At 42.5% G+C, this 18152-nt stretch overlaps 1 protein-coding gene across 2 annotated transcripts; it reads left to right on the forward strand.

Annotated features, from left to right (window-relative positions):
• The first annotated feature begins 1623 nt into the window (after positions 1-1623).
• On the forward strand, positions 1624-13426 carry LOC127657976 (smad nuclear interacting protein 1-like). 2 transcript variants are annotated; one of them, XM_052147018.1, is made up of 5 exons: positions 1624-1897; positions 2089-2218; positions 9471-10039; positions 10519-10592; positions 12694-13426. In XM_052147018.1, the coding sequence occupies exons 1-5, from the start codon at positions 1749-1751 to the stop codon at positions 12696-12698; spliced, it is 927 nt and encodes a 308-aa protein (XP_052002978.1). In that variant the 5' UTR covers positions 1624-1748; the 3' UTR covers positions 12699-13426. The 2 variants fall into 2 exon arrangements, with proteins under 2 accessions (XP_052002978.1, XP_052002977.1); XM_052147017.1 differs by lacking the exon at positions 12694-13426 and having other exon boundaries at positions 10519-11383.
• The last annotated feature ends 4726 nt before the right edge of the window (positions 13427-18152 follow it).

Consider the following 18152-nt stretch of genomic DNA (forward strand, 5'->3'; position numbering starts at 1 on the left):
TGATGCCCTGAAGAAAGCGGAACCAAAAAATATCCTTCCATTTTTCATGGAGGGACAAATTCAAGCAACGTGCAAAAATCGATTGGATAAAATACAGTACAGAGCCCTCAGAATATGTCTAGGAGCAGTTAAGTTGACACCTATTAATGCTTTGTTAGTTGAGACAATTGAAAGCCCAATGAATTTATGCAGAATAAAAATTGTCGTTGGTATATTGGGCAACCTTGTAGAGTGATGCTGGAAGCCATATTACTTCTAGTGTTTTAAATAACTTTTGGGAGTATATAAATAATAAAGGAAGGGTTTTTGGGTGGATTATAAGTGATGTGGCAGAAAAGTAGACAGAATATTTAATGCATCACCTACAAGGAGTGAAGTTCTGTCATGGATATTCCCTGATGTAAATAGATTTGGAGATACTAGATAAGAGTAGAGAATGGGAAGAAATAGGACAAATTAAATATCATGTAAATAAGCATATCAAGGAAAGATTTTATACAAGAACTCAAATATATACAGATGGTTCAAGAGACCCAAATCTAGGGATTACAGGAGTGGGAGTATATATTCCAGGTCTTGATATAACTATATAAAAGAGACTAACATCAGAGTTGACAGTATATGCTGTAGAAATGGTTGTTATTATTATAGGAGTAATGTGGATGGAGGAGATAAGACCAGACAGAGTGTTGGTCTGTTCTGATTCTGCATCTGATTCATTAAATATTTACGTTGTTGTGGCAAATACATTGGAAAGGAGTGGAAGTAGGATTCTGTTGGGTACCAGTGCATGTAGGGATATCTGGTAACGAAGTGGCAGATGAGCTAACTAAAAAATGCTTTAAAAAGGAAAGAAGTGGATGTTCGTGTTCCTTTGTGTAAAGGTGATATTAAATACATTATAAGGGAAAATATTGTTAAAGAATGGCAAGAGGTCCGGATCAATGACTGTAAGGGTAGATATGTATATAAGATAATACAAATGGTAGAGAGTAAAATGAATAATTGTGGAAGAAATAGGAAAGAAGAGGTTATAATAACAGTTCAGACTTGGGCATTCAGGTTTGAATTCATCACTGTATATAATTGAAGTACATGAAAATGGTTTATGTGAGTATTGTGGATGAATTAAACATTTGAGCATGTACTATTTGAATGTAGTAGGTATGAAGATGAGAGAAGAAAGATAATATTATATTTAAATAAAAAAAGGTCGAAAATATAAGGATTTTGAATTTTTATCGGGTTGGGAGTATAATAGGGATCATGTAGGGTACAGTATTTTGATGCAGTACTTATATAGTACAGGTTTGAATATAATAATTTAATAAACATTAGATTAATGATGCTATTCCACACTTTTAGGATCATGAGGGGTTCTGTGAGGAGGATAGATGAGCTGAACATGCAGTGCCATCTGAATCATGGGGTCTTGATTGAACTAGAGTGGGGACAAAGCATCTTTTTTTTTTAAGGAAGTTGTCTAGGGAAGCAGGGAGAAAGAATGGAAAGTTGAAGGAAAATATGAACTAAATAAATGATGGTTGCATTACAGTTCAGTAGGTGGCGATGTGCACATAGTCTGCGAATCGCCAAAAAAAACTGAAGAAGAAGAAGCAACGTGCGAGCTTCAAACCGGAAGTGCACTTGGACGTTTCGAAAATTATGGTTTTAATATTTTTTCAGCATTTCCATTAGTATGAACGACTCTTACTTTTTACGAAGTTTATAGACAAGCTCAGTTCGCTATGGATAACAAGAGACGACACAGAGAATCTCCTTCCCGGAAGGCAAAGATACAAATCAAACAAGAAAATGTGAGCCCCGTGCGGCCTCAACGCTCACACCGAGCCAGTTCAGGCAGCAGCAGCCCTCCACCGAGAAGACGAGACAGCAGGTGAGCGCCTTTATAATTTACAACCCGGCTTAAATGCATGGTGACAGTTCCGCGGGTAAAACGAACGCTCACATTTGTTGTCTCGTCATTCCGTTAAAAACTATTGTAGTTTTGGGGTGTATGGTTCACCAAGTCATCTTGTTTTGTAAACAAAAATTTAATGTTGGATGTTTCCTGAATTGTAATTGTAGATCACCTGTTAGAAGAAGGGACCGATCGCCGGCGAGAAAAGACCGGTCATTAGCCAGACAAGAGGAGAGATCCCCTCGGACCCGGAGGAGCAGAAGTCCGCACCGTGGGACAGACATTAGGTTAAAGAAGGTGAATCTAATTGGAGAACATTGTAATAACAAATACAAATAGAGGCATGACTTTTTCCATAACCTTATGAATCAGTGCAAGTTAATGAGGAATGTTTCAACTTCATGTATTGGTGTGAAAGCTGTCATTTATTTATAGTTTTTAATTGCGTTTTTAATCTGAGGTCTTAAAGAGAGTTCACCCAAAAAGGAAAAATCTCATCATTTTCTTACACCCATGCCATCCCAGATGTGTATGACTTCCTTTCTTCTGCTGAACACAAACAAAGATTTTTAGAAGAATATTTCAGCTCTGTAGGTCCATACAATTCCAGTGAATGGCTACTAAAATTTTGAACAACAAAAATCACACACGGGCAGCATTAATCAATACGACTCCAGTCGTTAAATGTATATCTTCATAAGTGATATGATAGGTGTAAGTGAGAAACAGATAAATATTTAAGTCCTTTTTTTTACCATAAATTCTCCTCCCTGCCAGTAAGTGGCGATATGCATAAAGAATGTGAAATGAGAGTGGAGCTTGATAGTAAAAAAGGACATAAATATTGATCTGTTTCTCGCCCACACCAATCAAATTGCTTCTTAAGACATGGATTGTACCTCTGGAGTCTTCTGGATTAGTTCTATGCTGCCTTTGCGCTTTTGGAGTTTCAAATGTTTTATACCCGTTCACTTATATTGTGAAGACCTACAGAAATTAAATATTATTCAAAAAACGTTTGTGTTCAGCAGATGACAAAGTCACACACGTCTGGGATGGCATAAGGGTGAGTACATAATGAGAGTAATTTCATTTTTGGGTGAACTATTCATTTAAATCAAAGTTGTATGACTATTCTTTGCATAGTTGTGGGTGTTTTAGTTTTGAGTGCATGCTTTGCTGTTTTAATTAGCAACTTTGTTGTTCACAATTTTTACTGTCACCTTTATAATTCTCAGCAATATGTTCTCAGCAATATGTACTAATAAGAGTTCCCTATCGAGAGGTCTCTCCTATTGCGTAAGTAGCTTATATTGAAATATTGAAGTCTTTATGTAAAACGCATTGCAGCTGCACAGCAGACAGCGATGAGCGAGGCAGCTCGGTCATTGGCTGTGCCGCAGCAACTGCTCGAACCAATGATGGGGCGACTCTGAACGCGCTACCATTGGGCGCGCGCCTCGCGTTCGCGCGCTCAGAGCCTGCCGAAATTAGCATAGGCAGGCTATATAATGGGCACCCCGTCATGCGAGTTCCTTTAGATTTAATCTCCTTCAGCGAAGACCTTCTCTTCGCTGGATCCTCCGGATTGTTGGAGTCTTTCGCCGCCGTTGACAAGCTTACAGCGGGATTGCTAAGAGGACGCCGGCGCCTTCAGCCGCCTTGAAGCCTTCTGCTACGCCATCCGGCGCGCATCGCATATCGCTTACTGCAAGCGCTCGCCCGCGACGCTTTTAAAAGTAAAGAGTAATTTTCAAGGCATTGTTGCAAATGCCTTCAGCCTGCGCCTCGTGTAGAGGCCCTCTTCACGACGGAGATCGGCACATCATCTGCACTCGCTGCCTGGGTCTGGACCACGCAGAAGCTGCACTCATTCAGGCGGATGCCCGAATGCGACTCCTTGGGCCTCGCCGAGCTGGCGCTCGCTTTGCCATTTTCACCGCAAGCGAGCCGGCTTCCACCGTGTTGCCACCTCCGTTCGAGCAGCGCAAGAAAAGCGCCGCTCACAGAGGCTGCCAGAGCACGCCGACCGATGACGTCACGCCAGCCCAGTCCCGCGTGCATCACCGCTACCAGAAATCTCCCGCCGCCAGTCCATTTCACGAGGCGGACCTGCACCCCTCCAACAAAGCGGTGGGTCTCGTCTCGTTCGGCACATCAGGGGACAACGATGGAAAGGATGACAACCTCTCTCTTGGCGCTGCATCCGGCGACTGGCGGGCTCGTTCGACCCAGCGCCATCGACATCAGCGGACACTAGCGCGGGCACCAGCATGGACTCGAAATCGTCCGTATCCTGTCAAAAGCCGTGGAAGACCTCGGGCTCGACTGGTCTTCCCGGAAGAACTCCGCCCGCAGCCGGCTGGACGAGTGGTTCCTGCAGGGCGCCGGCAGGCCCCGACAGAGACCCTCTCCTTTCTTCCCTGAGGTCCACGACGAGCTCACAAAGTCGTGGAAAGCCCCGCACTCTGCTCGCCTAAAGCCTTCTTTTTCTTCCTCGCTCTCCTCAGTGGACGGCGCGAGAGAAAGAGGCTACGAGGCAACTCCGCCCCTCGAGGAGACCGTGGCCAACCATCTATGCCCACCCTCAACCGCTGGATGGAAGGCCAGAGCTTCTCACCCCTCGAAGCCCTGCAGAACCACCTCAGCTCTCGCCGGTCGCGCAAGCCAAGCTGCGTCAGCGCTGCATTCGATGGCGGTCCTACAAGTTTTTCAGGCCAAACTCCTCCGCACCATGGACGAGTCTGGACCTGAACCCGAGGCTTTCAAGGACCTGCACAGCGCTACGGACGTAGCCCTGCGAGCCACAAAGGCCACCGCCCAATCCATCGGCCGGGCCATGGCTAATTTGACCGTCCTTGAGCGCCATCTGTGGCTAACGCTTACGGAGATGAAGGACGCGGATAAGGCACCATTTCTTGACGCGCCTGTCACTCCAAGCGGCCTGTTCGGACCGGCGGTGAGAGAATTCACTGAGCGCTTCACTGAGGCTCGGAAGGATTCGCAAGCTATGCATCACTTCCTGCCCAAGCGCTCCAGCTCGTCTCAGAAACCGCCCCAGCAGCAGCAGCGAGCCAGGGCAGAGCCGCCCGTCTCCCAGCCGAAGAGCAGACCTGAAAAGGACGCTCGACGCCGCTTGCGTTCCGCTGGCCGAAGAAAGCCGCACGAGCAACGAGGTCCTCGGCCCAGAATCACTCTGAACACGGAGCCTCGTAAGTCTTCCTAGCAACAGGAAGAAAAAGAGAGAGTACGTGTCTCGCAAAAGCCGGACCGCTCTCTCTCAAACATCTAAAACATTACCCAGTCCCCTTACAGGCGGCTGGAAATGTCTATACAGCAGTCAATGGGCCAGTCATAAAACTCGCTCACCTGCAATCAAACGCCGTTTTTACGGCGACACACAGACATCACGAAAAGAGTCATTTTCTGCCTGTGTCACTAAGGGTTCACATGTCCACACTAAAGTGCGCATTCCCACCTCCCCAGTTCAGGCTGGATGTCCCAAAAATGTAGATCGTGTGCCTATTGTCATGTATACACCACTACACACAAGCACTGTTCCCACAGTTATAAACACTTCCCCAGTAAAAACGGGAAATACTATAAGTGTAGCGCGCATGCCTGCTGTACTGCACGCACCCACCCCTACACACAGCTACCCATACAGTTTCAAACAGCTCTCTATTTCATGCCGCAAGCATCACAGATGCAATGCGCGAGCAAAGAAACTCCCCGCTAAATGCGGAAAGCTTTATGAATGTGGCGCGCGTGCCTATTATGATGTATGCACCCCCACCCCAAAACACTGTTCATACAGTTTCAAGCATCTCTCCGACTCATGCTGTGAGCATCTCGGAGATAGCGCACGTGCTTGTACTCTCACACGCACCCCTGCACTCGGCACTCAATACGGCTGCTCAGCGCGCAGCTGCGCCTCTGAGAGCCGTAGACTCTGTGTTAGCACAAAGCGATTTGCCGGTGGGGCCCATACGTCACTGCGACACGCCCCCAGCCAGCATTTAGCCCATATCTGTGCGAGCAGAAGCCTGGGAAAAAATCCCCGACATGCCGAAATGGGTTTTGAACATAATAAAACACGGATACTCGCTTCAGTTCGCTCGCAGACCACCCCGCTTTTCAGCGGTGGTCGAGACGAAAGTGAGAAAAGATGTGTCACATGTTCTACGCACCGAGGTGCTCAAACTGATAGAGAAGGGCTATAGAAACTGTTCCTCCCTCTTTGAGCGAGGCGGGTTTTACAGCCGCTATTTTCTCGTCCGAAAAAGGACGGTGGCCTTCACCCCATCCTGGATCTCAGACATCTGAACAAAGCTTTAATGATTCGCTCATTCAGAATGTTAACAACCAAACATATCCTCGCGCAAGTTCGCCCGGGGATTGGTTTCTATCAGTGGATTTGAAAGACGCTTACTTTCACATTCGATAGCGCCTCATCACAGGCCCTTTCTGAGATTCAGCTTTGGAGGGACAGTCATACCAGTACACAGTACTACCATTCGACCTATCATTGGCCCCGTACATTCACGAAATGTATGGACGCGGCACTTTCCCCTGAGACAGCGGGAGTCGCGAATACTGAATTACCTCGGCGATTGGCTAATCATAGCACAATCAGAGGACCAGTTAATGGCGCACAGATCTTGGATTATCAGCCATCTAGAATGCCTGGGTCTGAGAATCAATTTTGCAAAAAGCGTGCTATCCCCCAGCCAGAATATCTCTTTTCTGGGAATAGTGCTAGACTCAGTGCAGATGACAGCGCGCCTCTCATCAGAGCGCGCGCTCTCTATTCGACGCCTTGCAACATCGTTCAGAACGGGCACGCACGCCCCCGTCAAACGATTTCAAAGAATGCTTCGGTCTCATGGCCTCGGCATCAGCTGTACTCCAGCTAGGATTGTTGCACATGCGTCCTCTCCAGCGCTGGCTCAAGAGCCGTGTCCCCACTCACGCGTGGCGCTCGGGCCACTTTTTGATCAGACGCCCTGGAAAGCCATCAACTGGTATCAAACCGGCGTGAGTCTGGGCGTGAGTACGCGGAGAAAAATTATCATGACAGATGCCTCCAAAATAGGATGGGGGGCCCTTTACGAGGGCAGGCCTGTCTCCGGGTTTTGGTCAAACCCGGAAAAGCGCCTACACATAAACTGTCTGGAAATGAAAGCGGTCGCCTTGGCTCTCAGAGCCCTGCTTCAGTACCTAAAAAACTAACACGTCCTGGTCCGAACGGACAACATGACGGTAGTTTCGTATATAAATCGCCAAGGTGGACTCAGGTCGAGCTCCCTGCATTCTATGGCCAGGGAGCTCATCCTATGGTCACAAAACCACCTGCGCTCGCTAAGGGCAGCGCACGTGCCAGGTGTCCTGAACCAAGGAGCGGACATGCTATCCAGAGACAAGGTTCTCCCAGGAGAATGGTCTCTCCACCCTCTGACGGTTCAGTGGTTATGGCAAACCTTTGGCGAGGCAGAGGTCGACCTCTTCGCCTCCAAGGAAAACGCGCACTGCCGTCTCTTCTTCTCAAAAAGCACGGACGCGCTCGCCCAAGTTTGGCCGAGCTGGCCCTTGTATGCTTTTCCCCCGATCGCGATGCTACCTCAGGTCATCAGTCGGATCAGGGAGGTGAAATGTGCAGTGCTCCTGGTAGCCCCACTCTGGAAAAACCAGACATGGTTTCCAGAACTGATACAGATGATGCAATCTGCCCCATGGCCGATTCCGCTGAGGCAAGACCTCCTCGGACAGGCCAGCGGGATGATTCTTCATCCCGCCCGATCTGTGGGCCCTCCATGCATGGCCCCTCAGCGGGTTCCCGAGAACCTCCCCAGTGGAGTTTTGAGAACCATTACTGGCGTGGCGCCCTCTACGAGGCGCTTGTATGCCCGAAAGTGGAAAGTGTTCAGTGACTGGTGTGATACCAAGAGTTTGAACCCCAAAGCGTCGCGAGATACCAAGTGTACTCGCCTTTTTGCAGGAGCTGCTGGAGGCGGGCCGCACACCCTCCACACTCAAAGTCTATGTGGCTGCCATAGCGGCGTCACACAATCCTGATAAAGGACATTCATTAGGGAAAAACGATCTGATCGTTCGTTTCCTAAGAGGCTAGGAGGATGAACCCTCCTCGCCCACCTTCGGTGCCGATCTGGGACCTGGCCATGGTCCTGGACGCACTCAAGGGTGCCCCGTTCGAACCTCTCCAAACCGTGCACCTTAAGCAGCTCTCGCTCAAAACCGCGCTCTTGCTGGTGCTCGCTTCAGTTAAAAGAGTGGGCGACCTGCACGCGCTGTCATCAAGCGCTGCTTGCCTGGAATTTGGACCTAACGACTGCAGAGTTGTCCTTAGGCCAAAGCACGGGTATATTCCTAAAGTGCTCTCTACACCCTTCAGAGCACAGGTGATATCTCTGGCAGCGCTATCGTCCCCAGCAGACGAAGGCGACGCAAATTTACTCTGCCCGGTCAGGGCGCTCAGAGTATATTTGGAACGTTCTGCCCTGTTCAGACAGACGGAACAATTATTTGTATGCTTTGGCGGCCGAACTAAGGGTCTCGCTGTCTCAAAGCAAAGAATATCGCGCTGGATAGTGGATGCTATAGCGCTGGCTTGTGAAGCCAAGGGCCTTCAATGCCCCTTAGGCATCAGAGCTCACTCTACGAGGAGCATGGCCTCCTCGTGGGCGTGATCGAGTGGGATACCCATTGAAGATATTTGTGCAGCGGCAGGCTGGGCCTCGCCTTCGACATTTATCAGGTTTTATAACCTACAGGTCCCCTCATTGCATTCCAACATTCTATCAGCCTGACTATAGAATGGAATAGAGTGTGTTTATGCTGGGCATCACCTCCTCCCTTATAAGGTCCGTCTCTGACCGACTTGGAGGATTTATTATGCGTACCAGTACATAAAAAGCTCAGTACATAAGATGTGTGCTTGTGTTTGTACAAAGAGCGCCCCGCCTTGGGCAAGGACGCTCTGCAATATCCCAGTATATAGCTCGCCGTTGGCCAGCTCGGGGAATAATCACTTTGCTTTAAAGCTCAGGCACCTGCCTCTGGTTTTATAGAGCGAAGTCAGCACGCACAGCGTTTTACATGGTGTTCCCATAGCGTAAGCTACTTACGCAATAGGAGAGACCTCTCGATAGGGAACGACTCGGTTACTAGCGTAACCTCGGTTCCCTGAGAGGAGGGAACGAGTATTGCGTAAGCTGCCGTGCTTGTGCTTGGTCAGTTCGCTTCAGTCGATTGAACCTAAAGGAACTCGCATGACGGGGTGCCCATTATATAGCCTGCCTATGCTAATTTCGGCAGGCTCTGAGCACGCGAACGCGAGGCGCGCGCCCATTGGTCGTGCGTTCAGAGTCGCCCCGTCGTTGGTTCGAGCAGCTGCAATGCGTTTTACATAAAGACTTCAATATTTCTCGAGAAACTGAGTTTTCCCATAGCGTAAGCTACTTACGCAATACTCGTTCCCTCCTCTCAGGGAACCGAGGTTACGCTAGTAACCGAGGCGTTTTCATTATAGGATCAAGAGGATCACAGAGGAGCAGAAACTCATAGGCATCGTGAGAGAAGGGATGACTCAAATGACCACAGGGTAAAACGGGAGGGAGAACGGCCACAGCAAAAAGAGCGAGACCGGAAAAAGGAGAGGCAAAGGGGAAAAGTAAATGATGCCCATATACAACAGCAACAGCAAGCTGAGAGGGAACAGCATAATGAACGGCGACGAGAGAATCGCCTCCGACAGGAGGCTCGGAGTGGTAATGGTGATGAGGCACATGAGTTTGGTGGTGGGCAGGATGGCGATTCCCCCCCAGCTGCTGAGAAGGAAAAGCCAAACTTTGAACTTTCTGGGGCCTTGGTGGAAGATACCAACACATACAGGGGGGTGGTCATCAAATATAATGAACCTCCTGAGGCCCGCATCCCTAAAAGAAGGTGGCGTTTGTACCCTTTTAAGAATGATGGGCCGCTCCCAGTCATGTACATTCACAGACAGAGTGCGTATCTACTTGGACGACAGAGGAAAATAGCAGACATTCCTATTGACCACCCTTCTTGTTCCAAACAGCATGCTGTTTTTCAGTACAGGTCAGAACAATAGAGAGCACTTTGATGCATATTTCAGTAGTAGATTTATAGACTGCTTTAATTGAAAGTAGTATGTTATATTTGAAAATGTGTATAACAATCATAAATAAAGCTAATAATGGAAGGGAGGGACATTGTCCCTGTTTATAATCAGTGTCAGGGACCTGACAGTTTGATTGATTTATTTTATTTTTATTATAATAAAACATATAAATATATAAAACAAATTGGGAAAAAAAATTAAAGCTTAGTTTAGTGAAAACATCATTTTCCTTTTTTCATATTCCTTTTTTTGATTTTTTAGAAACGTATTAGTTATTTTATGGATCACAGAAATTATATTGGTACTATATTATAAAAAGTGTCTTCAATGGTGGTATAACAAACCTAATGGTAAAACGTTATTAGAAGTATCTACTCTTGAGCTATTACTTGTTATATTTGTAACATTTGTTTTAATAATACTCTTTTCTTTCCAGATTGGTGGAGTTCACACGGTCAGATGGCACCACAGGAAGGAGAGTGAAACCATACATCATTGATCTGGGCTCTGGTAATGGCACCTACCTAAACAATCAGCGTATAGAACCACAGCGTTACTACGAGCTCAAAGAGAAGGATGTGCTCAAATTTGGCTTCAGCAGTAGAGAATATGTGCTCCTTCATGAGTCCTCTGACACAGCTGAGGTTGACGCTAAGATGGAGGACGATGAGGACGAAGGCCTTGACGAGTAGTTCATGCTCAACCTTTACCAAAAAAAAATATATGTTTTGTGCTGGGCTCTTCAAATGAGTTTGGCCCATTGGAGCAGCAATGACGGTTTCACTATTTCATTTTGAACAATGAATCAGTCATGCTTCATCCTGCCCAAGTTGTCTGTATGACTCTATTCTCAGGTGGATAGCTTGTATCAGACAGTTTTCTGTCAGACTGTCTACAGTGCTGTCCCTCAAACCAAGTGCTCAATGCCAGAACAAATTACTTGATGTGTTATATGATATATTTTGGATCCTTATGAGGCAGTGGATATGTGTAGATTTGGTTTCTGTAAATATACTGGATATATTCAAGTGCTTGTTTCATGTGCTTTAGTTTGCAGTCTTGTTGATTAGATGAGGACTGTGTATTGGTTAGTCAAACCAGGCTGTGAGCACTTACAGAGCAAAGAATAACCAGACTAATTTGCAGTCTAAATTTTACTTTACAGAAAATGACATCTTTGACGTTAGACATTTTTCTATTCTCTCACAGTACCTTCATATTTGATTTTTAGATGTTTTGTATTGTCAAATAAAAACAAGTTTTTTGTGTTTTTTTTTTATTTTTTATTGACTGCATATAATTTGAGAGCAGCTAAATTAGTTTCAATTTGTCAAATTAAAGTACAAAAATTCTGAGAATTTTATTTGTAGATACATTAATTGTCATATGTTACCAAAAAGAAGTCTATTATTTAAATATTTTACAAGAATTGATTTGAACTAAATTAGTAAATTATGCTCAAGTATTCTTACAAATTGAATGTTTAAAAAGGTCAACTGACAGACCATTTACCTAAAACATTTTGTCCTTCAAATAACTCAATTTGCATACCATATAGAGACATAGGTTTCATGAATATATAACGCTTTGTGTCTTCAGCTTTATACTACATTTTTAATCCTTTGATAACTCTTTACTATAAGGTTCCATTTGTTAACATTATTTAATAAAATGGGTTGACATGAACTAACCAAATCCATAATTTTAGAGCATTTATTAATCTTGATTAATGTTAATTTAAAAGTATACTTATATATATTTTTAAATAAAAAGTTGCATTTGTAAACATCAGTTAATGCTTTATGAATTAAAAAATGTACAAAAATTAATACATTATATATTACGTATTTACTGATGTTAACGAACGGAGCCTTATTGTAAAATGTTGCTAATGCTTTTATTTTGAATGTTAATACAGTACAGGGAATATGAATACAGAAAAGAGACAGCCTAATACAACATAAAATGAAGTGAAAAAATAAATATATTTACAATTATAAAACAAAAATATATAAACAAACAAACAATTAACTAAACACATATCCCAGAACACACTCTTTAAACTTTCTTTTTCCAAAGAGTCAATATATTTTTTATCTATTTCGTGCTTAAAGTAGAACACAGAGAATTATATAATAATTTCGAATTAAAAAAAAAAGTCAAATTCTTGATATTTGACGTATTTTCTGAAGCACAGTAAAGTCAGTTTTACGATACTTTTATTTTGAAATACTCAACATCCGGCTTAGAGGTTTGCCTTTATGTTTTTTGTGTGTGATATATTATTTTTTTGTTTTATGGTATCAGGCGCTGTTTCATCTTTGTGCCATATACATTTATTCTGGCCTTTGTATTGTATTACTGGTCTGAATTAGTTGATGTTTATTCCTGCCTGTACTCGTATCTCAGCATTTGATCGCGCATCTGCTATGTAATAATTACAGTCAGATAAGGATACAAATATTGCCTGTAATCTAGAATCGTTGCAAGAACTAATTACATTAGCCTTGTGTATTTTGTACCTCTTAATTTGCAAGTTAGTGCTCACATCTTGTTTGTGTTATGTGTCAGATTTGCGGCATGACCTTAGATCATTGTTATTTCTCTACAGGATAAGGAAAGCATGATAAAGCCAATGGCTACTGCTTTGGGGACCTGGAGGAGAGGAACCTGCAGGCCATGATTTCTGCTGCTGTAGGGGCGGACTTCCAGTTCAGCATGTATTGTTGTACTTACTGTACTACTGTATTTTACGTGTCTGTTTAATATGTGTCTTTTTCCCCATTGCGCTAACTCCCCAATTATTTCTGTAATCATTTCCTTTTCAAGAAACACCAAAATTGTTGTCCACATACTGAATAGAGATTCAGACTAGGAAAAAAAAGCTCTTTACTAAAATAAAAATACATTATTTTTGAATTTGCATAGTGAAAAGGTATTTTATCGGGCCATACGTTTCTCATTGCTGTTCTGTTCGTTGGCATGGTTGTTTACATTTTCTATTTCCACCATGGTTATTTATTAGGGCTTGAATGACCGCTAGCAAATTTCTGTGCTACATTTGGTTACCATACACAAACAATGTGTTAACTCTTTTCATGGATTGCTATTATGTAATGCATAACATTTTCTGTTTTAGAGAGGGCATTTTGTAAACAATTGTTTTATTTACATATGTTTATTACATGCAAATATATTGTCCTTAACAATTCATCTCAGAACTCTTGGCGTGTAGGAGAGATATATAGAGCCCACTGAAAAAACTGTGGAGGAAGAAGTTATGAACTTGTGACCCTTTTTGTATGGATTGCAGTGTATAATAATAATAAGAATAATAAAACTATGGTTTGTAGAGCTGTCTGACCTCATAATCAGATACTGATGGCATCTAAAGATGCTGATTTTGTTCCCTCAAAGTGAAATCCAAAATAATTTGTTTTAATTTGTTTTACTTGTACTAGTTATTTGCAGTTGTAACACTCAGAGTAAAATTGGGTCATTGTCTTCAAAAAATTTGCAGAAGATTAATAATTAAATGTAGTGTTATTATACATCTGCGTATCTAAAGCCACTTGCTCTGATATATGTTGATCTTCACTTGGTTAAGATCATTCAGATGACTCTAATCTCGGTGTTCACAAAAATAGACAACCTTTTTAACTTCTGCCCAGCTAAAGGGCTTTAAGATTTTAACCACCCCGAATCAATAAAATTAAGAGAAGTAATAATTGTAAGGAATAATGAAGTAATATAAGAGGTTATTTTAAATACAAGGATGAGAATTTAATCAGTAATTAAAAACAAATGTTGTAGGCTATGTTGGTGTAGAAAGCGGAGGCGTGTGAATACAACGGAGGAATGTGGACACAGTGGCACCCGGGCGGAGAGGTGTGCACAAGTGTTGCTGTTGTATAGAGACTAAAAAAACGAAATTGTGCCCAAGTAAAAAAAAAAAAAAGAGGAGTGGCCACCCCTATCTCCGCCACTGCCCAATGATTCACAGATAACCTAAACTTCTTTACTTGGATTTCAGTGCAATTGAAGGAAGATAAAAATGGATCTTTCTCAGATTTATTAAAGGATCATGAAACACTAAACTACATTGTATGAGATGTGAACAGATATGTATGTGTTGCACAAGAAATAAGATAATGTTCGCATCCGTTAATTCCAATTTTGAGAGAAACTATTTATTTAGGTATCACCAGTAGAGGTCATTGTCGTGTCGGCTACTTGTTCACGCAGCATTTTAGTCAGCTTATCCTCGTTGTTCAATTTGCCGAATGGCAAACGCAATTGTAGGATGATGACACAAATCATCCAACTGGTGTGATAAAAGTGCCGAGTTTTGTTCTTGAATCAGTCAATACGGTCTTTAATTATTCACACCCCACCTTTAAAACAAATATTTAAACAATGTTTAGATATTTCATTGGTTTGGGCAGGTTCTCTGTCCCTTTTTAATGGCACTAAACCAGAACACCTTTCTCATCATGTGCAGTCTGGACCTTGAAAAGGACTTCTCACTCGTGGATGAACACAGGGATGCATTTGTACATGAGAGGGCGACATGGAAACTATGTTAGGTAGTGCTCAATGTTTGTATACGTAATTATTAAAGTGAAGTTTTTCTCGCAGTTGCCAGTTCAATATGAACTAAAGAGTTAAGCGTGCACACGAAATTGTTACAGCATCCCTCAGGGAGGATTTACCCACAACAGTCATCTCAGAGTTGTGCGATCCGCGGAAGTATTCCAGAGCCAAAAAGGCGTGCTTCGGGGGGCCTGGGTAGCTCAGCGAGTAACTACCACCCCTGGAAACGCAAGTTTGAATCAAGGGCGTGCTGAGTGATTCCAGCCACGTCCCCTATGCATCCAAATTGGCTTGGTTGCTAGGGTGGGTAGAGTCACATGGGATAACCACCTCGTGGTCACTATAATGTGGTTCTTGCTCTTGGTGGGGCACGTGGTGAGTTGTGCTTAGTGATGGGTCTTTTTCATGAACGATTTGTTAATTTTGAACTAATCTTTTATGTGACTCAGAAGAACCAGTAGTCTCAGAGAGTGATTAGTTCATTTTGAGTTGGCCACGCGTGCACCTCTGTTCATTTATTACGTCAAAATCGCAAAGGCGTTGTACGGGAAACAGAAATTATTAGTTCACCTTTCAACCCAAAAGTTGGGGTGGGGGGTGTTCGTTGTTCATAGTCAAAAGTTCTTGAGGGTGGGGGGTTTGTTGTTCATGCCCAAAAAGGTTTTCAAGCGGGGGTGGGAGGGGGATCACCAAACTAGATCGTGCAGCCTTAAAGCTCAGGGAACCCCCGGGCAGTCAAGGGCCCCCTGGTAGTCAAGGGCCCCTGGGCACGCTATAGCGTATACGGCTGTCATGTGACAAAAGAACAGATGAATTGGACAAGAACATTTCAGAGGTGAACTAATCTTTCTGTTACTCATAATTTGTCCTTGGATGCATTATAATTTTTTCCTCATTGGGACTATAATCAAAGTGTGCGTAAGTAGACGTGTTGGGGATTTGTCTATTGAAAATTTTAATTTTATTCAGCTCAAATGAATGAAATTACTTGAATAAAGATTTGCTAGTTTTACTGAAAAAAAACGTAAAGATCCAAGTCAGTAAAATTATCCGATCTTCCATCACTTGTTGTGTGTGGATGCCATAGAGAATAGCGTGAAACCTCTACACACGCTATGTCTCTGCGGTAACACGCTCAACAAGCCACGTGATAAAATGCACGGATTGAAAGTCTTAGGAGGCAACTGAGTTTCGTTCTCCGCCACCCGGATTGAGGCGAGTCACTATGCCACCACGCGGACTTGGAGCACATTGGGAATTGGGTATTCCAAATTGGGGAGAAAAGGGGTAGAAGAAAAAAAGGCGTGCTTCGCCTCTTCGCTTTTGGGGGTCATAGAAAACATGGAAAGGAATAGGAACTGGATCATGTGGTCTTTGCTAATATAGTATTCTTTGCATACTTAATGTCAGTCACATATTTAGATTAATTAGATTTTTTTTTTTTTATATATAAATCTTCAAATATTAATATTAAAGGTTAAATTGAGATAACCAGATATTTGTTGTTACTGCTATGTTGGAAAACTCTAAAACTGTTTTCTTAAACCAGTAACAAACACATCACATGATTTGCTTTTGCAAGAAGGACATTTTGTGTTAATGGAACAAATGAACAAATGTTATGGATGCTGTTCTTGTTATGATGTTACAAGAAATACTCCATCAGTAAGGTTTGTGGATAGCAGGATCCTACACATTTCTGCATAACTTATATTCATAAATAATGTTTTCCTATTGTTTTCTCACCTACATGTGAAACAATTATTTGATGCTATCACATGCAACTATAATCTCTGAGATATTATTTTATAATTGGATATCTGAAAAAGAATGTGCAGATCAAAATAATCTTTATCACACTCAATGCACATCCAAAAAAGGACTATCCTGTTGCAAACTGTATATTTTCTTAGAACTACATGTTCAGCCTCAGCCAAAGAGTTAAAATTTTGTCAATAGATATATTCATGATCCAGTCCATATTTTAGTACAATCTGCTGGGCAAAAACAGGAGGTAGACAGGGAATGGATTTAGCAATGTGAAATCTGTTTCTGCTTTACAAGGCCTTAGAGTGAACAAGCTTGACATATAAACCGTTTTTTCTCTTTAACATTTAGGGTGATAAAATAAATTTTATTTTCAGTGTGATGGGAACAGTCGCAATTGCACTAAAAGAAATAATACATATATTCTATTGTTTCTTTTTTTTCTTCAATTATACACACACACACACACCACACACACACACACACACACATATATATATGAATAGGAAATCAAGTCACCATGTTCACATATATTTTTATTTCTATGCACATTAAAGTGTGAGCATGTGAGTATGTACCAGTTATGGTTTCCTATGGCTCTCTGGAGTGGTACTTCCTTCCCTAGCACACTTCAGAGAGTAATTTTGTGTGTGTGGCAGCTGCCCAGCAACCTCCTGGCTAAGGACCAACTTCCTTGTGTCTGCTCTTGCTACTTTATGGATTCCCATGTGGGGGTGTGTCTGAGAACAAGGGATTGAATCAAATGCTGATTGAATGAAGGGCTCTACTGAGCAGTTTCCTCCCTTTACCAGCAGTGTATGCATGAGGCTTATTGGCATACTGAGGGTCATGAAAGGGTATGAATCCACATGGGTTTGTTTACACAGAAAATGGTGCCATACTTTGTACTCTGCTTCATTAAAAACTGTTGACAAACAAGTATTTAGATGAAAGCCATGTTTGCTCTCAACAATTTTATATAAAGAACTATGTATTTGAAATGACAGCCTTTCATGCCACTTATTGGAAGAAGGCAGCAAATCTACATATAATCCAATAAATTTAATGGATTAGTTGTAGATTTCATTAATAATTTTATTTACCCAAGTTCATATTAGGGTTATAGAAGTAAGATCAAACATTGTGTTAACTACATGGATAATACATGTTTACTTATATTACAGTTCAGGATTGATTTACCAGTGTAATGAAAATGAGAGGCATATAGTGATAGAATCACATACAATTTTATGCAATTGTAGAAATTCACTATTCAAAGTGAGCCATGATTCATGTAATCCATAAGTGGAAGTGCAATAAAAGGTTGGTTGCTAAGTAGTATTCAGCTGGTCATGTGATTCTAATATGGCAGCTCCGATGAGGGGACCCACTCCGTGTCGAATCAAAAACCTTTTATAAGATTACTGTTATGACTGGATTCCTCATCTCACGTGAGTGCTCATAATTTTATACATATCTTTAAACATTACTATTCATTTCTTAAGGAGTAAAACATTTTTAATGAGGAATAATTACTGAGCTCACCTTTAAGTAGTTACCTGTTTTGTTTGGGCTAGTTTACCAAATATATTCAGTTGACAATTTTGATAAGAAATACTGTATACTATATTTTTCATGATTTTGGCCTATATGAAGAGCATAGTTTAACTAGTTCATTAAAAATCTCTTTCCAATAAATGCCTTTTCTTT

Source organism: Xyrauchen texanus, chromosome 17, assembly GCF_025860055.1.
Source record: "Xyrauchen texanus isolate HMW12.3.18 chromosome 17, RBS_HiC_50CHRs, whole genome shotgun sequence".
Lineage (NCBI taxonomy): Eukaryota > Metazoa > Chordata > Actinopteri > Cypriniformes > Catostomidae > Xyrauchen > Xyrauchen texanus.